The sequence below is a fragment of the Schistocerca americana genome, chromosome 4, assembly GCF_021461395.2.
Source record: "Schistocerca americana isolate TAMUIC-IGC-003095 chromosome 4, iqSchAmer2.1, whole genome shotgun sequence".
Classification (NCBI taxonomy): Eukaryota; Metazoa; Arthropoda; class Insecta; order Orthoptera; family Acrididae; genus Schistocerca; species Schistocerca americana.
The window spans coordinates 539,592,767-539,614,277 of NC_060122.1; the positions used below are offsets into that span (position 1 = coordinate 539,592,767).

Below are 21,511 nucleotides of genomic sequence, written 5' to 3' on the forward strand. Positions count from 1 at the left end.
GCCGTTGCCATGGAAAAATTACATGAACTAAGGTATGAATTGTCGCCACACCCACCTTATTCACCTAATATGGCTGTCTCGGACTTCCATCTCTTCCCAAAACTGAAAATTTTTCTTGGTGGATGAAGATTCACTTCAAATGAAGAATTGATAGCCGGAGTTGACAACTATTTTACAGGCCTGGAGGAAACTCATTTTCAAGATGGGATCAAGGCACTGTAACATGGTTGGACCAAGTGCATTAATCTAGAAGGAGACTACATTGAAAAATAAAAAAAAAGTTTCAGTGGTGTAAGTACTTTTTTTTTTATTCTGTTCCGAGAACTTTCCAAACCACCCTCATACATTGGAAACAAGGTGACATGTTGAAAAATGATATCAATAAAAAATGTGTACTCTTGTAATAAATTGTAAAAATTCATTGCAGATGCTTATTGACTTACCCTCGTAAATATTATCCACGTTCACATCAAAAATAAGTTGAGTCATTAAGATTTTGAGATGAGTTTCTGGACCAGTCAATGGCGATAACCAAGATTGTGATTAACTGATAAACTAAACAGACGCTTCAGTGCGTGCTAGAACTGTTCATTTTGAAAACACTTGGGCCTGCGCTTCCATTGTTGTATTATGAGCTTATGAATCATAGATGGCAGGAAAACTAATCAAAAATCCAGTTTTATTTTTTGCGGTATAAATTATTACCTGCCTAAAGTAGGTACATTGGATGAACAGAACTTTTGTGTACTGTTGCACTGGTGTACCCATTGTGTTCATAGTATATTATAAGATAGTATTATCTAATGATTGCAAATTTCTATCCTTTCATCCTCTGACTTTTAGGTCTTTGTCCCACTGATTTGAGATTTGCACTTTCAGACTGATTGCCTATGTTGTAAGGATTGTTCTGATTTTATTTCACAGGGAAGTTATTTAGTTCCACAAAGCTTTACTTTCGTTCCCTGCTTCACTTGTATGTAAGTTTACACATAAGGCAGGCAATACAAAACTGTTTTCATATAGTTTATATCACGTCAAATGACAGAGAATCAACATTAACGGCAGAGAATTAACCTTAACTGAATTTTCTGTTGATGCTTGGCAGAAAATAATTATATTAAATAGGAAACACTTTCTAACGTTCTGAAAAATTATATTTATTTCATCAAAAACCAGCTTTCAGCTTGCTAGGCCATTGTCAGTTGACAACTGAATGTTGCAAACCCAGATAAAATGACTTGCAACTTGCACAGATATTAAACAATACAAAGTCCAGGAAAGAATAATGACAGTGTGGAATGTCAAATAGTGGAAAATCCAGGATGGAATGTCACAATATTGTGAAAAGGAGAGTTGCTACTCACCATATAGCGGAGATGCTGAGTCGCAGAGAGGCACAACAAAAAGAGCTTTCGGCTAGTAAGACAACAAACACTCACATACACACTCACACAAACACAACTCACACACACGTGACTGCAGCCTCAAGCAACTCAGTGTGGCCTCAATTGCCTGACACTGCAGTCGTGTGTGTGTGTGTGTGTGTGTGTGTGTGTGTGTGTGTGTGTCTAATTTTGACAAAGACCTTACTGGCCAAAAGCTTTACTTGTGACAGTCTGTTTGTTGTGCCTATCTGCAACTCAGCATCTCCGCTATATGGTGAGTAGCAGCTTTCCCTTTCACAATATTGTAACAGTATTGAAATGGTAGAGTGCTGCTGACCAGATAGATTGCATAACAGACAGCCACAATGAAAAAGAATGTAAGAAATATTCAGCATTTGGACTAAGTCCTTCAACAGAAGCAGAAAACTCGCACACAGGCACATTTCACATATGGCCACTGTCATTCCTAGGCAATAAGGCCCCAACTGCAACTACATCGGAAGTGAGCAGCAAACTATCTGTGGTGGGTAGTGGTGCAATGGAAGAGGTGTAGGAAGTTGTGGGAGAAAGATAGCAGAGTAGGGGTGGACGAAGATGCTAGTGCTGCCTGTGGCAATGTGCAGGGATGTGTTGGGTACAAAATAGGGCTGTTATGTGCAGCCTGGGGAGGCAGCACTGGAAGGGTGGAGGCGGGGGTAGAGGAGAGAAAGAGTTGTGTAGGTGTGTTAGCGGGATAGAAAGCATGTATAGTATTGAAATGGCAGGTGAAGGACAGGGACCAGTGAAGATTGAGGCCAGGAGGAGTAAAGGAATGAAGGATATGTTGCAGGGAGCTACTCAATTCAGAAAAGCTGGTGTTGGTGGGAAAAATCCAGCTGGTTTGGGCTGTGAAGCAGCTGTTAAAAGTGAAGTACATCACCTTGTATGGCATGCTCAGCAATTGGGTGGTCCACTTATCTCTTGGCCACAGTTTGGCAGCGACCATTCATGCAGACAGACAATTAGTTATCCCATCCACATAGAATGCAGCACAGTGGTTGCAGTTAAGTTGGTAGATCATATGCCTGCTTTCACTGGTAGTCCTACCTTTGATGGGGTAGGAGATGCCTGTGAGAGGACCTGGAGGAGATGGTAGCGGGAGGTTGTATGGGACAGATCGTATATCTAGGTCTTTTGCAGAGATGTGAGTCCATGAGGTAAGGGAGTGGTAGCAGTGGTGGAGTAAGGATGGATGAAGGAGTTGTTGATGTTCTGGAGGAATGCAGAAAGGTGTCCTCACCCTCTGTCCAGTTCACAAAGATGTCAGTGAATCTGTACAAGAGGAGTGGTTTATGTTACTGAGTGGTTAGGAAGGATTCCACTAGATGGCTCATGAATAGGTTGGTGTAGGGCGGTGCCACGACAATGCCCATAGCTGTATGATGGATTCATTTGTAGGTCATCCATAGACGTATGATGGATTCATTTATAGGTCATGCCTTCAAAGGAGAGAAGTAAGCGATTGGGAATTAGATTGTAGCTGAAGTCTGCTGGGATTGGAAAATGTAGTATTCAGTAGAGGATGTGGTGTCATGGACAGTGATGAGCAGGGTATCGAAAACTGCGGAGAGTCAGTGCAGGAAATAGTTTGTCTTTCATATAGCTGGGTAGTTTATGGGTAACAGGCTGAAAGACATTGGTCCGTAAGTTCAGAGAGTCTCTCTCTGGAGCACCCTTAATCGTCCATAATGGAATGTTGGTGGGTGGTTGGGTTTATGCAGTTTAGGAAGCATGGAGAACGTATGGGTGTGGGTAGTGACAGTTTGGGGAGGGAGATAAATTCTGTTGCGTTTCTGGGATGGACCAAAGGATCTGAGGAGGGACTGGAGCCCCTGCTGGATTTCTAGAGTGGGGTCACTATGGCAGGTCTTGTAGATGGGTGTATCTGACAATTAATGGAGTCCCTCCACCAGGTCATTCATGTGTTTCATAACAATAACCTTTGTCAGCAGGTAGGATTATGAGTTCGAGATCAGTTTTTATGTGGTGGATTGTGGTTATTTCTGCAGAAGGGGTATCAAGTGAAATTTGTGTCTGAATTGAGGACTTTTTGGTTGGGAGTCTGCAGCATGTTATCTTGCATGGAGAGTCATCGTTAGCTGGAGAAGTAACTTCGTGTGTGCCACAGGGAAGTGTAAAGGGACCCTTGCAGTATATGTTGTACAGTAAAGATCTTGCAGACAATATCAATAGTAAAATCAGGCTTTTTGTAGATGATGTAGTTATCTATAATGAAGTACTATCTGAAAGAAGGTGCATAAATATTCAGTCAGTCTTGATGAGATTTCAAAATGACAACTTGCTTTAAATGTTCAGAAGTAAAATTGCGCACTTCACAAAATGGAAAAAAAAGAAGAAAAAAAAAACCGTAGTTTCCTATGACTATAATATCAATGAATCACTGTTGCAATCGGTCAACTTGTGTGAATATGTGGTTGTAACACTTTGCAGGGATATGAAATGGTATGGTCACATAGGCTCAGTTGTAGGTAAAGCAAGTGGTAGATTTTGGTTTGTTGTAGAATACTGGAGAAGTGAAATCAATCCACAAAGGAGATCGCTTACAAATTACTCATACAGAAAAGGGGAGCACGAATGTCCACAGGTTCGTTTAATCCATACACAGAGATACTGAAGGGACTGAACCGGAAGACTCTTGAAAATGGCTCTGAGAATATACTACAACCCCCTACGTATCACCTACACAGGGATCTTGAGGACAAGATTAGAATAGATGCTGCATGCACAGAGGCATTCAGTCAGTCATTCTTCCCACACTCCATACATGACTGGAATGGGAATAAAGCCTGATAACTGGGACATTCCCTCTGCCATGCACCTCACGATGGTTTGAATACTATAGATGTAGATGTAGATGTAGATGTAGATGTGAGTTTCCTTGTTGAGTGATTTGAAGAATGATGGTGAGGTAAGGTTTGAGAATTCTGAAAAGTTTAGAGGGGGTGATTTGGGAGCAGTGGTGATGGATAATGGTGAGATGGAGAAGTAAATTGAGTCAGGCAGAGTTCAGTATTAGTTTTTTATTATGTCTGATCGGTAGGGTTAGTGGCAAAATAGTGTTTCCATTGCAGGGACCATGAGAAACAGAGGTGCTCCTTTAACATGACCAGCATTATTGAACTTGAGAGTTGTGCAAAAGGTAACCTTACAAAACCCTCTCGCATAGCATTACATTACTTAGTGTCTGTCCTTTGCTGTTTATAGTTTTCTATGTTTTATTGTTACCTTCCAAACCACACATGCTTTTCAACACTTACCACACACCTTGTGAAGCTGACTTCACAGTCACCCTGTATAATCTGTCACGTGCGAGCACAGCACATGGCTATTGTGCCACAAGGATTGTGGGTGCAGTGCTTCGGTCCCACTTTGTTCCAGCCTATATAATTATTCCTGAACCTCCAAATTGATCCCACCACCTCCCTTCAGCTTCACCTTTATCATGTGTACGTTGGACATCCCATACTTAACAACTACGACCCCCCCCCCCCTCCCCTCCCACTTTCCTTCATTTAAATGTGCTCCTTACTGACAGCTTGTAATCCAAATACACCTGCTGCCCCCTCTCTTCACACACACACCCAATGACCTACATCACACTGTGTTATATTTTTATGTATGTATGTATTTATTTACATTTTCCTTTGATCTTATCCCCTTTTCACGTCAATTTTATTTCATTTTTGTTTCTAGGCCCTAGTTACTCAGGTTTCACCTTCCTTCACTCTACTACTTCCATTTCACCCTTAATTGATTTTTACACAATTTCACATATTATTACCTCTATCTGTTCAAGTTCTGTCAGTCCATAGCCCTCACTAACCTAGTCCTGCAGTGCCATGTAAATGAGCCCCAAAACTCCTTGTGCTACCCTTCTCCATCAATAAAATCCTCCTGCTTTGCAATTCCATATTCCAAATTCCTGCATCCATCTCCCAGATTGTGAAACCCTTGCTCACCAGGAATTAGAGTAGCATGCACAACACCACCTCAAAAAAACTGCCCTTGTTGTTCACATCAGGCTTCAGCCTTGGACTATACTATCCACCACCATTACAAAAGCATCGATCAAATCTCCCCAACATTCCCTCATAGCTGCCAAACCCTCCCTTGCAACCATATTACATTTACCAAATCCTCAGAAACTAACTCCCACTATAGATCGGAAACGGAGTCTAATGTTGAGGTTAACATACATATGAAATCAAGGCACTGCTTCTATGTTAGTGCTGTAATGTCTTCCTTCCTGTCTGCTGTAGTTCACGAATCTGACAAATCTGAGAACAGTGGCACTGCAATTGCTTCGTACTCATCAATTCATTCACTCTTACTGAAGCATGCAGAAGTGCAAGGCTGGTTGTGCCTTAGTACAGAAATTAAGTGCGCAATATTGCTGTTGTTAAGGAGCGAGCACTGACAGGGTCAAAATCAGATTACCTCTAACGAAGCTATGTTTTGTGACATTGTGGAGGTGGAAGACAAAAATAACATGATGCAGTATATACAATTGCAAATGTGCTCAGTAAGAGGAGAAAGTTCAGTTCTATAGTCAACACTTCAGATGAAGAACATACAAAGTACATCCAATGAAAATAAAATGCGTATATGCTTGTCTGTTCCATTTCGGAGACGTGAAAATGTATGAAAACAGGACACAGGGCAACATGGCTGATATGTCACTGCAAGCAAAAAGAGTGCTGTTTATGTATTCTTTTAATCACGGTAACTCGTGTTTGCAAATTGACAGCGATTTGTGTAGCTTATCATTCATTTCTGTAACTTTTTTAAGATTTCTATAAATTTAGCTTAGTAATTAACCACCATTTAGTTAATTCACTACATCCTTGTGTTCGTATGTATATATCAGCGTTATTGTTAGACATTCTCTAAATAGAAATTAAATATTAAAGTAAATTTACAGCAGTGCTAGAAACATTTTAATACACACCTGCATATACAAATATAGATGATGATGATCAGTGTTTTAGGGCGCACAACAACGAGGTTATCAGCACCCACAAATATGGATAAGTGCATACATACATAATTATACTTACATATACATATGTACATATATGAGATCCCCTCCCCCCTCGCATGAACTCAAGCACACGTGCATGCATGCCTCTACTCTTACATGCTGCCAGCTGAGAACTTTCCTACATCTTTATCTCCAAAGTCATTTTTGTACATCCAAGCAGTGATGGTTCTAAACTGCTACCCTGAGGAACACCTGTAGTAATGTATTTTGTATCATTTAGATATTTCACAAAAATTTGCTTGAAACCTGTGCTGTATCTACCTTCTGCACCCTGTTTACCAGATGCAGTAAGAACCATTCATTTGATACTTCTCTTATTTCTAATGATTTTACTTTGCTTGGTGGAATATTGTGGTAAGCCATGTTGAAAGGGCAATCTGAAGTGCTCCCTGTTTGTAGCATACAGTTATTTTTCAAATAATATGCAGAAAAGAATATGTTTACACCATTCATAACATATTTGGTCTATGATTTTATGGATTCAGATCAGACTTTCTCCAATGGCAAGCAAAATTTTCAAATCCGTAGCACTCTTATTCATTCAGCACTTTAAGAAAGTGAATGTCTAGTCAATTTCATCAGCACAATTTAGTTAACGTGACACTATGACATAATGGTTTTTCCCATGCTTGTTTATAGCTTTATAGTTGTGCTTGCACAGTTTAGAATGGCCAAACGACTCATTTAAGTACATTCAAGTGCTGTATTCTATACAAAACAATTTCTTTGAATTTATGTTCATGACAGCCTTCAAACTCTGAGGTACAAGATGCACTTGTAATGCGAAGTTTGTTGTCCTGTGTTGTTAGGAGTTAACTGTAGAGATGTCATCATTATTTCCATGTACATCCATAGACATTAAAAGGAGTATTATATAAAAGTATGTTACAATTTTATTTTCATTATCAGTTTTCCACTCCAGCATTCTTCTCTAGTATGTGTCCTTTACCATGCTTGTCTTAGGACTGTATTCCAGCTGATTCACCTTGTTCATATATCCTCCTCCATTTGGTCCAGCCACCTCTTCCTTGGCTATCCTAATGGTCTGCTACCAATCACAACTGTGTGTAGCCATTGTTTTGCTATCCTACCTCACCCATTTGTTTGTCATGGCCAAACCATATGGAATGAGCCTTTGTCCCTTTTTCTCTGAAGGATGTGTACACACTACCGTGTTCCCTTATTTTTTCATGTTTCACCCTACCCTTCCTAATTCACTGAACTTCATTTCTGTAGCCTGCAGTTTGTTGTCAACCTGTTTGGTTGTGTTGTGCAGCTTCCTAAGCCATGTGGTATGATGAGCACAAAGTATAACTGAAAGAGTCTCTCTCTTGATTTTTAAGGGTCTTCCTTGTTCCAGAATAGATTCCAAGCTTGATGATAGAAATGATCTGATTTTTTAATTTTGTTATTGATTTCATGCTGTATCATTTTATCACTTGAAATGATGCACTCAAGATATTTTCGCTGGTCTGCTGTTTTCAGCTGTGTGTTTTCAAGCCTTATTTTTTCTCTCGAGTTCTGCCTATTGATTTACACCGCAACTGTTATTTATGTGTTTATTATTAATCAGTGTCATGTGGTTGGAGAGTTGTACCAGTTATTGTTTCAGATTAGTTTCTCATAGAAGCAACTGAGATCTACACTATGTGATCAAAAGTATCCGTACACCTGGCTGAAAATGACTTAAAAGTTCGTGCAACCCTCCATCGGTAATATTGGAATTCAGTATGGTGTTGACCCACCCTTAGCCTTGATGACAGCTTCCACTCTCGCAGGCATACAGTCAATCAGGTGCCGGAAGGTTTCTCTGAGAATGGCAGCCCATTCTTCACGAGGTGCTGCACTTGAGGAGAGGTATCGATGTCGATTGGTGAGGCCTGACGTAAAGTCTGCATTCCAAAACACCCCAAAGGTGTTCTATACGATTCAGATCAGGACTCTTGTGCAGGCCAAACCATTACAGGGATGTTATTGCAGTGTAACCACTCTACCACAGGCCATGCATTATAAACCGGCACTCAATTGTGTTGAAAGATGCAGTTGCCATCCGCGAATTGCTCTTCAACAGTGGGAAGCAAGAAGATGCTTAAAACATCAATGTAGGCCTGTGCTGTGATAGTGCCAGGCAAAACAATAAGGGGTGCAAGCCCCCTCCATGAGAAACATGACCACCGCCTCCGAATTTTACTGTTGGCACTAAACACGCTGGCAGATGATGTTCACAGGGCATTCGCCATACACACACCCTGCCATCGGATCGCCACATTGTGTACCGTGATTTGCCACTCCACATGTTTTTCCACTGTTCAGTTGTCCAATGTTTACGCTCCTTACACCAAGCGAGGTGTCGTTTGGTATTTACCTGCATGATGTGTGGTTTAAGCAAGGTGTCGTTTGGCATTTACTGGCATGATGTGTGGTTTAAGCAAGGTGTCGTTCAGCATTTACTGGTGTGATGTGTGGTTTATGAGCAGCCTCTCGACCACCAAATCCAAGTTTTCTCACCTCCCGCCTAACTGTCATAGTACTTGCAGCGGATCCTGATGCAGTTTGGAATTCCTGTGTGATAGTCTGGATAGGAGGGATGAAGTAGTGAAGGCAGCAGAGAATCAAGTAGGTAAAAAGACGAGGGCTAGTAGAAATCCTTGGGTGACAGAAGAAATATTGGACTTAATTGACGAAAGGAGAATATATAAAAATACAGTAAATGAAGCAGGCAAGAAGGAATACAAACGTCTCAAAAATGAGATCGACAGGAAGTGCAAAATGGCTAAGCAAGCATGGCTAGAGGACAAATGTAAGGATGTAGAGGCTTATCTCACTAGGGATAAGATAGATACTGCCTACAGGAAAATTAAAGAGACCTTTGGAGAAAAGAAAACCACTTGCATGAATATCAAAGAGCTCAGATGGAAACCCAGTTCTAAGCAAAGAAGGAAAAGCAGAAAGGTGGAAGGAGTATATAGAGGGTCTACAAAAGGGAGATGTACTCGAGGGCAATGTTATAGAAATTGAAGAGGATGTAGATGAAGATGAAATGGGAGATACAATACTGCGTGAAGAGTTTGATAGAGCACTGAAAGACCTAAGTCGAAACAAGGCCCCCGGAGTAGACAACATTCCATTAGAACTACTGACAGCCTTGGGAGAGCCAGTCCAGACAAAACTCTACCATCTGGTGAGCAAAATGTATGAGACAAGCGAAATTCCCTCAGACTTCAAGAAGAATATAATAATTCCAATCCCAAAGAAAGCAGGCGTTGATAGATGCGAAAGTTACCGAACTATCAGTTTAATAAGTCACGGCTGCAAAATACTAACCCGAATTGTGTACAGACAAATGGAAAAACTGGTAGAAGCTGACCTTGGGGAAGATCAGCTTGGATTCCGTAGAAATATGGGAACACGTGAGGCAATACTGACCCTACGACTTATTTTAGAAGCTAGATTAAGAAAAGGCAAACCTACATTTCTAGCATTTGTAGACTCAGAGAAAGCTTTGAACAATGTTGACTGGAATACTCTCTTTCAAATTCTGAAGGTGGCAGGGGTAAAATACAGGGAGGGAAAGGCTATTTACAATTTGTACAGAAACCAGATGGCAGTTATAAGAGTCGAGGGACATGAAAGGAAAGCAGTGGTTGGGAAGGGAGTGAGACAGGGTTGTAGCCTCTCCCCGATGTTGTTCAATCTGTATATTGAGCAAGCAGTAAAGGAAACAAAAGAAAAATTCGTAGTAGGTATTAAAATCCATGGAGAAGAAATAAAAACGTTAAGGTTCACCGATGACATTGTAATTCTGTCAGAGACAGCAAAGGACTTGGAAGAGCAGCTGAATGGCATGGACAGTGTCTTGAAAGGAGGATATAAGATTAACACCAACAAAAGCAAAATGAGGATAATGGAATGTAGTCAAATTAAGTTGGGTGATGCTGCGGGAATTAGATTAGGAAACGAGACACTTAAAGAAGTAAAGGATTTTTGCTATTTGGGGAGCATAATAACTGATGATGGTTGATGTAGAGAGGATATAAAATATAGACTGGCAATGCCAAGGAAAGCGTTTCTGAAGAAGAAAAATTTGTTAACTTTGAGTATAGATTTAAGTGTCAGCAAGTCGTTTTTGAAAGTATACGTATGGAGTGTATCCATGTGTGGAAGTGAAACATTGACGATAACTAGTTTGGACAAGAAGAGAATAGAAGCTTTCGAAATGTGGTGCTACAGAAGAATGCTGAAGATTAGATGGGTAGATCACATAACTAATGAGGAGGTACTGAATAGGGTTGGGGAGAAGAGGAGTTTGTGGCACAACTTGACTAGAAGAAGGGATCGGTTGGTAGGACATGTTTTGAGGCATCAAGGGATCACCAATTGGAGGGCAGCGTGGAGGGTAAAAATCGTTGAGGGAGACCAAGAGATGAATACACTAAGCAGATTCAGAAGGATGTAGGCTGCAGTACGTACTGGGAGATGAAGAAGCTTGCACAGGATAGAGTAGCGTGGAGAGCTGCATCAAACCCGTCTCAGGACTGAAGACCACAACAACAGTCTGGATAGATGTCTGCCTATTACACATTACGACCCTCTTCAACTGTCGGTGGTCTCTTGTCAGTCAACAGACGAGGTGCCTGTTTGCTTTTGTGCTGTACGTGTCCCTTCACGTTTCCCCTTCACTATCACATCGAAACCAGTCGACCTAGGGATGTTTAGGAATGTGGAAATCTCGTGTACAGACGTATGACACAAGTGACACCTGACCACGTTCAAAGTCCTTGAGTTCCGCAAAGCGCCCCATTCTGCTCTCTTGTGATGTCTAATTACTACTGAGGTCACTGATATGTAGTGCAATGCACCTAACATGAAAAACTTGTGTTTTTGGGTGTGTCCGAATACTTTTGATCACACAGAATATCTATCAAGCAGCCAGCATATAGATAAATTCTCAGTAGACTCCCTATTTTTGACTCACAGAGTGTAATAGAAACATTTAAGAGTTTGATGCGATTTATGAGAATGTGAGAGTACAGTACTCTTTGACCATATAGATGTAAACTTAGCATGCAGTAGGCATTATCTTTGTGAACAACAGTGAGCCTTTTTGATGAGTAAATAATGTACTGAAGGTACTGTTGTGCCCATGTCAATTTGTTTAAAAGAAAATGGAGAACATTTTTAAAATAACATTGGAAGAAAAATATTTAAACATCTCTTACGCATAGTTATTTGTCTTTCGAGAATTACAAGCAGTGTTATATGAAGAAACATTGGTTATCTGTAAAAGACTAGTGGATGATTACATACATCATCTCCCAACTTCTAAACTGCAGAAATAATTCTGATATTTGATAAATAAACACATAAATGTGTCAAGATGTTATAAATTGACAGCAGTGTTATGTGAAGGAACATTGGTTATTCGTAAAAGACTACTGGATGATTACTAGGGCCCGGATTTTAATTACCTAAAAAACAGTGAAATATGCAAGCATTTATGACCTAAAACTTACATAAATATGACCTTAAAAAATAAAATATGTCTTAATGGAAGTTTGCTTAAAGCATTTGTGTTTGTTTATTTAATTTTTTATTCACCATAAAATAATACAAAATTCACTTCTCAAAATATTGTAAGTATAGTTCTTTCTTTCTGTAGGGTTTGTGGCTAATTTGCACCTATTTTTTGAATGTCTGAGTGTTTTATTTTCTAAACACAAAATAGAGTGAAAAGATCATCTATCGAAACAGTAAAACAATGTTTTTATTTCTAAATAGTGTTTAAAGTGTTTCACGTTATTTAATACCGTATGTCAATCTTCAGTATATGCAAAGTTGCACTGGATCACAAGGTGCATTTTCAGGTTTTCCATTGTCAAAGATCTACGGTTGTGGCTGAGGACAGTTTTGTACCTGGAGAAGCTCCTCTCCACTTCACAAAACGTCACGGGAGCGTATTTGAAGGCAGCCAGGTCACTGGAGTTCAGCTTTGTTTCAGTATCTTCAAATTTTGCGGCATTGCCTGAAAGATTGTCACTAATTTTGCACAGTGTAGAATATCCAGGATTCCGTTGGAGAACACTTTGCAATTTGGTTTTCACTTTGTCAGCCACATGACCACGAGCTCGACCCAACTCACGCTGCACATGTTGCACAATACTCAAGGCCGTGTCAACAGTTTCCAGTCGTTTGGTGGCTTGTCCACGTCAGGGTAATTTGTTCGCAACTCTGTGCAATGCATGTGTAAGGCAAGTGGCGTACGCCATACTGGGGTAGAGAATCTGAAGCATTTTGGCTGCTTTAGCCATATATGAAGCACCATCTGTTACAAGCAGCAAAATGTTGTCTCTTTTCACACCATCTGGCCACAGTAGCTTCAGAGAGTTGTAAACAAAATAGCAATTGTTTACTCCATAGAGAGCTTCACACATTAGTAGGAACATATCTCCAGGGCCATCAACTTTTAGAACACCAACAACAACATTTGCAATATATCGCCCACTAATATCCACAGTTTCATCTATCGACAGCCATATCTTTTGTTGCTCAGCAATAGTAATTCGTATTTTGTTGAACACATCATTGTAGCATATGGATAAATAGTTCTTTCTCAGTGTAGATTCGTCTGGAACAGGATGTGTTGTGTACTTCTCCAAGAACCATCTGAAGCGTGGATTCTTCAGCTTTTCGAATGGGATGTTGCAGTACACCATCATCTCACACAAATCCTTGCAGAATGATTGCACGGTTGACGATTGACCTTCTCTGTTCAAATAACAATGTTTGCCTGCTGTTATTTTCAGCACTTCATTTCACACAGCTGCTGTGTTTAGCGGTATTACAGTGTTGTTGCACATTAAAGCGCTTTTCTGCACTAACTTTAACTTCACACAGTTTACAAAATAATATTTTCCCATCAGTACTAAAGAACTTCTCTCCAAATTCTCGAACATATCCTCGCAACTTCACGCTGTCGGAGCACTTTGCTTTAGGCATGTTGAACAAGCAAAGGCTGTATTCAAACTGGTTACTGGGAACAACTGTGTGACTGCGATGATTATTATGGCAGTAGCCGGCTTTGTTGGCTCTGAGAGCGTATTGTCGACTCTGCGCAACAATGTTTTATGTTCGCAAAACGACTGTTGTGGTATACCGATTTTCTGCTACAGTCCTGAGAAATAAAGCTGTGTACTAATTTATCTGTTTATCTTTCATAATAGCACGTTAAATATTGTCTCATGAGCAACATATTCATTTTCTTATTCGTGTGTCCCGTAAGATACGAGAAAAACGGTATATGCGTTTTTGGCAAAAGTTGACAGAAATATGACCTATTATATTAAAAGTTAGCCACAGTATGATGTATTACTAAAATTTGTTGAAATATGACTTTATGCACAATCAAAATGGATTTTTCGACACTAAAATGACTAGATTTGTGTATAAATTGTTCTAAAATTCACCCTATAGCTCAGAAAAAAATATGACTTGTCACTAAAATCCTGGCCCTAATGGTTACGTACATCATCTCCCAACTTCTGAACTGCAGAAATAATTCTCATATTTGATAAATAAACACATAAATGTGTCAAGATGTTATAAATTGATATAGTAAATTTGTTACAGAATTTCTTATCATCGGCATTGCCAATACCAGCTGGTGAATTTTTAAGTAATAAAAATGACAGTTACTCTACTGATCTGAAGTACAATGGAGATTGTCGAAGTGATGATGTAAGTATCAGTATTCATTTTTTTCTTCCTTTTCAGTTTAAAGTGCTGAACTGTTTCGTAATTTGTAATTTTGTATTAATTGCACAACTGTAGTGTTGTCAGAGTTAGAGTGATGAGACCAGATGCTTGAGAGGTGTGTCTTTTGTTTAATTTATTGCTCTTTGTCTGTCTTTTTTTCCATGTGAAATAATTTTTTAGTTGTTTGACACAGTTGAAGCTTTAGGGGATGAGATCAGTTGTCTATTTGTCATAGAAACTTCTAGTTTTGTCTGATTTGCTGTGTACCTATGAATGGAAGGAAGAAGGCATATTACTGGTAAACATTTTATCACTAGCCAGGCTGTGAGTGACACACACAATTTCTCTAAGAGGACAAGAGTGAGAAGGAAAGTGACTCTCTTCAAAGAAATTATCCCATCATAGCCATTCATCCATATAGAGACCACAAAATGTCAGTGTGGATAACTGGACAGGACTTGGAGCTCTTTCTTTTACCGATTGCACACCAGTAGCTTAACCACTGTACAACCTTGTTTTGTTTCTGAATAGAATTTCACTTTCAGTATGTAGGAAAGTTCTGATAGAATATAAATAATTTAGGACTAAAGGAGAGCACTCACCGAATTGCAGGCATTGAGTCACTGAAGGCAAAACACAAAAGAGAAAGAAAACTTGCTAGCTATCAGCCCTTTCTTGAGCTAGAGTACACACGCGCGCGCGCGCACACACACACACACACACATACACACACACACACACACACACACACACCCTGTGCCTTTTCACTGTGCTTGCTGGGATTGCATTTTGGCAGATGGAAAAGGATGGGGTGGGGCGGGATGGGGGGAAGGAGGAGGAGATTAATGTTCAACGTCCCATCAACATCGAGGTCATTAGGGACGGAGCAAAAGCTTGGGTCAGGGAAGGATGGAGAGGAAATCGGCTGTGCCCGTTTTCAAAGAGACCACCCCAGAACTTGCCTGAAGCGATCTACAGAAATCATGGAAAACATAAATCAGGATGGCTGGACGTGGGTTTGCACTGTCGTCCTACCGAATACGAGTTCAGTGTGCTAACCACTGCGCCATTCCACTCAGTGGACTGGGTGGAAAACAGAGAGTGGTAAGAGGCAGAAAAAGGGGTGGGGGAGGGGATGGTTAGTGGCTCAGATGAAGGCCAGGAATTTGGGAGGGTGCATGGTGTAGGCATGTATTGTGTAGGTACCAAAGTTGGTGGGCTGCAGTGTATGATGAAAGTGACATGGATTTGGAGCGAGTGACAGCTCAAAGAAAGTAAAAATTGATGGGTGGAAGGTGTAACAACAGTAGGTTAACAGAGATTAAGGCCAGGAGGGTTACAGGAGTGAAGGATGTCTTGCAAGGATGACTCACATCTGTGTAGTTCCGGAAAGTCAGTGGAGAGCAGGAACAAGATGGCGTGGACTGTGAAACAGCGACTGAAATTGAGCATGTTCTGCTCAGCTGCATGTGATTGCAGCACAATTGGTATATAACATGGCTGGTGAGGTAGGATAAACCTGTGACAAGATTGGAGCAGAAAGTCTTCCACAGGAATGTGTTCCCCGTGGCAAAGGTTTGGAAACTTTGCCACCTATGGACGGAGTTACCTGCAGTGACAAGAACACCTTTGCCCCATTTTGCTGTTGGTCTCATGAGGCCTTCACAGTCAGGCACAGCCACTTTAACCCAGTTCTCAAGCAGATTTCCCATGCCAAAATCTGCTACTCAGGAGTGTCATCCTTGTCATCCAATATCATCCTGGACTGCAACCACTGAATCACATCCTTTGCCAGGACTTTGATTGTCTATGAACATAGCTGGAAGTGAGGGATATCATACCCAAGATTCTTCCCAACCCTCCTAAAGTGGTATTCTGTCGCCTATCCAACACCCTAGACTATCCATACGCCACTTGCCCAACACTTCCTACTCCAGCCCTGTCACAGGATTATCCCGCTCCATCAGAGGCAGGGCCAATTGCGAGAGCATCCATGTCATATACAACACTGCTGCAATCAGTACACAGCTTGTTGTGTTGGAATGACAATCAACTAGCTGTACAATTGAAAGAATGGCCACCATCAAACAATAACCAAGAACAAAACTGAGCACCTACTGGAATAATATGTTCAAATTCAATGGCTGCTTCACAACCCAGGCCATCTGGATCCTTCCCTCTCCTCCACCACCTCCAAATCCACCAGCTTTTCTGAGCTACAAAGACGAGATTTATTCTCACAATATATCCTTCGTTGCTGTAACCTTCTTAGCCTCAATCTATCTTAACCCACTGTCCCCACACTTTCCACCTAATCATTTCCCCTTCCTCAGTCCTGTCACCTCCTCTGAATCCATGTCTTCTACATTACGTCCACTGCATCCCACACCAGCTTCAGTATTCGCACATCACGGGACTAGCCCGTGTAGCTGCCACCCCTCTCACCCACATACCTAGTCAGTAAACTTGCTGCTTCCCTCTAAGCCACTAGCTCGCCCATCCCCACTCCCCTCTCTAAGCACTCCATTTAACACAATACCCATTCCACCCTATTCCACCAGCTGAAGTGCAATCCCGGCATTGTGTTTCCAGCCAGCACAATGTAGGAGCACAGGTGTGTGTGTGTGTGTGTGTGTGTGTGTGTGTGTGTGTGTGTGTGTGTTGGGGGGCCTCTAGTTCAACTTAGGATTTATTCTGAAAGCTGACAAGTTTTCTTCCTCTGTCATGTTTGCGTGTTGACAACTCAACACTTCGAGTGGTGTCCTAAGTTATTTAGAATTTTTCTTTTTATATTGCTTAAATAATGTGTGTAAATTACATATAACTGCCACAAATGTATTAAAATGGCTCTTAATATACATTTTTACAATGTGAATAAAAATTAATGTTAGGAATATCTGAAACAGAATATTATTAATGACAAGTATACAGAAAGAGAAAATATCACAAATAGAGACTTAACACTAGATACTTCCCATCACAAACTTATTTTTTGGAACCACATGTTGTGTGTTCAGGGCAAAAAAAGAGGAAATAGTTGCGGGAGATTGGGAAGGGGAGGCAGGACACCTACAGTCAAGGTTTCTGAGATACCCACCGTGCATGCTTCTATGGATGTATGTGCACCACCTATAGAACACACTGACTGACTACCTGAAGTTTGCTACTTTGCTACTTACCTTAAAGATGACACATTGAGTTGCAGGCAGGCACAACAGAAAGACACTTATACATTTGCTTTCTGTCAGAGCCTTATTCAAAACAGGAAAACACACACACACACACACACACACACACACACACACACACACACACATATACATTCACACAGGCAAGCACTCTTAATGCCGAAGAGCACTGTCTGGTGGAATGTGCAGGGACCATATTGCCAACAGGCACAGCGTCAGGAGGCTGTGGGGAAAGGGGAAGGGGTTAATGGGGAGTGAAAAAGGAGAGGAATGGGCAAGGGGAAACATGTGAGTGCATTGGCAGAGGGCAGCCCACAAAGAGGGCGAGGGGGCAAGAATAGGTTGCAGACTGGGAAAATTCAGGAACGGAGAATGTGTTGTAAGGATAGCTCTCATCTGCACAGTTCAGAAAAGCTGGTGGTGAAGGGCAGGATCCAGGTGGCTCAGGCAGTGAAGCAACCATTGAAATCGAGCATGTTATGTTCAGCTGCATATTGTGCCACTGGTTGGTCTACTTTGCTCTTTGCCACAGTTTGGTGATGGGTGTTGGTCCTGTTGGAAAGCTGGTTGGTAGTCATGTCAGTATAAAAGCTGTGCAATGATTGCAGCAGGGCTAGCATATGACAAGGCTGCTTTCACAGGTGGCCTGGCCTTTGATGGGTTAGGTTAAGCCTGTGACAGGACTGGAATAGGAAGTGCTGGGTGGATGGATTGGGCATGTCTTCCGTAAGGCTATGATCCCTGTGTTAAGGAGTTGGGGTTGAGAGTAGGAGTGGCATAGGGATGGACTAGGACGATGTGGCAGTTGGGTGGGCAACATAATATTACTTAAGGAGGGTTGGGAAGGATCTTCGGTAGTATGTCCCCCATTTCAGGGCACTATGATAGGGGTGGTATTGTGTGACAAAGGGGGCACTCCATTATAGATGGTTCTGAGGCCGGTGGGAGGATTGGGGATATGAGGGGAAATGGCACGGGAGATCTGTTTATGGATTGTATCTGCGATATAGTGCCTATCTGTGAAGGCCTTGGTGACACCCTCAGCATAATGGGCAAGGGAGTTCCTGTCACTACAGATACTCCATCCCCAGATGGTCAGGCTGTGTGGGAGGGATTTTTTAGTGTGGAAGGACTGACTGCTGTCAAAATGCAGGTACTGTTGGTGGTTGGGAAGTTTAATGTGGACAGAGCCACAGAAAGGAGGTGGTCAGCATCTAGGAAATTGGCACACTGGGTTGAAGAGGACCAGGTGAAGCAGAGGAGAGAGAAGATGTTAATATTGTGAAAGAATGAGGATACAGTGTCTTGGCCCGGGTCCAGGTCTTGAAGATGATATCAGTAAACCTGATGCACACAATCATAGCCCGTATTTATAAAAGAATTATGTATCCCAAAATTGAGAAAGTGTTTGTAAAATCTGAACAGTGATAACGAACGTACTTATATTTACATAATAGAGAATATTACAGAACATAGTTCTGTTACATTAATGACAAATTCCCAGAACCTAATATAAAACACAAAGGTGAATAAAAAGTTTTTGGATACAGCAAGACTCCAACTAGGTAAATGTTACTTCGTATCTCCGCATTTTTATCGACATTCCAGTCGGAGCTGCCAGTGGTAGCAGTCATGTGCGCTTGAGGTGGGATTGCTTGTGTGAATGTGTGTGTGTTTTCTTTTTGCAGAAGGCTTTGGCCGAAAGCTACGATATGTAATAGTCTTTTCATCTGCAACTCAGTGGGTAATATTCATCCAACCTGGAGTTTCCATTGTTCAAATGTGAAAATTATTCAACCACTAATATGATGATCTGTCATTTTATTACAACAACTTGTACCGAGAATGACACAATTTCAAGAGGTCCTCAATGTGCTGGTGCATTGAAATGGTATATATTCGTAGAATGGTAATGTGCTTGCATGCCATGTAGTGGATCTGGATTTGATTCCCAGCTGGGTTGGAGATTTTCCCTGCTCGTGGACTGGGTGTTGTGTTGTCCTCATTATCATTTCGTCTTCATCACCGGCACGTAAGTCATCCAATGTGGCATCGACTGAAATAAGACTCTTACTTGGTGGCCGAACCTCCCCGGATGAGGCCTCCCAGCCAGCAATGCCATAAGATCATTTCATTTCATTTATTATATAAAAGCCACCAAACATGGGTTTCAACTGAAAATGACAAAATGCAATACAGGTTGTTAATAAATGAATGGAGCAGTTTTAAAATTAATAATAAATTGATTCATCACATTATACGAGCAGACCTTCCAGCATGAGCAGCAGTAACTGTCCCAGTTTTTGATGGATTAATCACAACCCTTAAATATATGCACCCTTGGTCCCACGATACACACCTACATGGTAACTAATTTTTTTCCTGTATTCAGTGTAGCATGTACTCTGTGATAGTCTGCAGTGCATGCTTTATCTGACCTCACACTTTCTCCAGGCATGAGCATTGGAGCTTCATAAACTCAGTCTTTCACAGACCCCCACAGAAAGAAATTGTGAGGTGTTAAATTTGACAAATGGGTTGGTTACGGGAGAAATTGATTGTCGGCTCTTGCAGTACATCCAATCCCGTGTCTGTGAAGAATGTGATTAAGAAGCTTGCATATATTCCTGTGAAAATAGTGTGGAGCACCATTCAGTTGCAAAAGATAATCATTATAACTGGTATTCAGCTGGGGTAATAACCAGGTTTCCAATATGTCTCAAAGTGAGTTACCTGTCACCGTTTGTTGTTTGAGGAGAAATGGGATGTGCACTATCTTGCATAACACTGCACACAAAATGTTCACTAGAGAGTCACACTGATGCTGCATCTGCATATGTTGTTCCTTGCTCCCCCAGTTACAGACATTGTGTGTGTTCACTTTGACACTTGCATGGAAAGTGGCTTCATCGCAGGAGGTGAGGCTTTCTGCAAAAACAATGCCCTCCATTTTTAACTTCAACTCTTCTCAGGAGCACCGCTTTTTCACTTTGTCTGCAACACCTTTCACACCGTAATCTTTGGTGTGGACAATTTCGTGCTTGCTTTATTAAGTGACTTATGAGGACTTCAATGAAAGGTTCTTTTTAAGGTTTGCATTAGATGCATAGGGTAACCATGACTCTTCCCCTTACAAAGGCATCCAGTTTCCACGAACTTTTGGTACTACCTATCTATGTTATTCTTGTGTGGTGGGTCTTTCCTAAACCATGCAAGAAACTCATGCTGCACTGTAACCAAAGATCTGAGCACCTTGAAACAGGAAGCCTTTTCCTATTGAGACGCCATCTTGGAGCCGTATACTATACTAGTGCAGTAAGCCTGACAATCGAACAGCGAGCAGTGCATCAAAAACTTAGACAGTTGCAGCTGCTTATGCTGTAAGGCTTGCCCATGTTAAGTAATAAATCGATTTATTATTAATTCATTCATCATTCATTTATAAGCACCTCATACTGTTAAATGTGTTTCTTACCACATTCCCAAATTATTATAGAACTTCTTTTTTGTTTCACATGCAGCAGTGTTTTACTCAACATGAATTGACGGGAAGTGACATCACAAAACTGGTACATCTCCACATCCACATCGGTTTTACAATATTTGTGAGAATGGCGTAAGACAACAGGGTGATCTCAGATCGGGAGGATGGTAGGTAGATGGAACGGACCTGAAATGGGGAAAGATAGGAACAGAATAAGAGGGTTAGGGAAGATTTGGCTTTGGAGGAGCAAGTAGCTGTGTGCAGAGGCTGGTTGGGGACTGACATATCTGGGAGGAACATAGACGGGGAAAAGAGGAACCTGAAGAGAACAGGGGCAAGGATACAGTGTAAGAGGAAAGGAAAGAGACAGTAAAATATTACAATGAGGGAATTGTGATGGAGTAGAGGAGAAACAGTGTTAATGAGGTGCTGAGGGAGGTGGGATTGGAAACTAGGAAGTGTAAAAAGAGTATTGAAGGATGGAATTCAGTAAATTACAGCAACAAAGATGATGTTTAGGGAGAGTTTCCACTTGCACTGTTGAAAAAGATAGGTGTTGGTAAGGAGAATCCAAATGGCGTGAGTTGTAAATCAGCCATTC

At 41.2% G+C, this 21,511-nt stretch overlaps 1 protein-coding gene across 1 annotated transcript in view; it reads left to right on the plus strand.

The window, feature by feature from the left end:
• LOC124612389 (roquin-1) overlaps positions 1-21,511 on the plus strand; it is a 238,999-nt gene that overhangs the window by 182,783 nt on the left and 34,705 nt on the right. Inside the window, exon 17 of the mRNA XM_047140567.1 lies at positions 14,113-14,220. Within this exon, the coding sequence (XP_046996523.1) occupies positions 14,113-14,220 (108 nt within the window). The remainder of the gene's footprint in view (positions 1-14,112; positions 14,221-21,511) is intronic.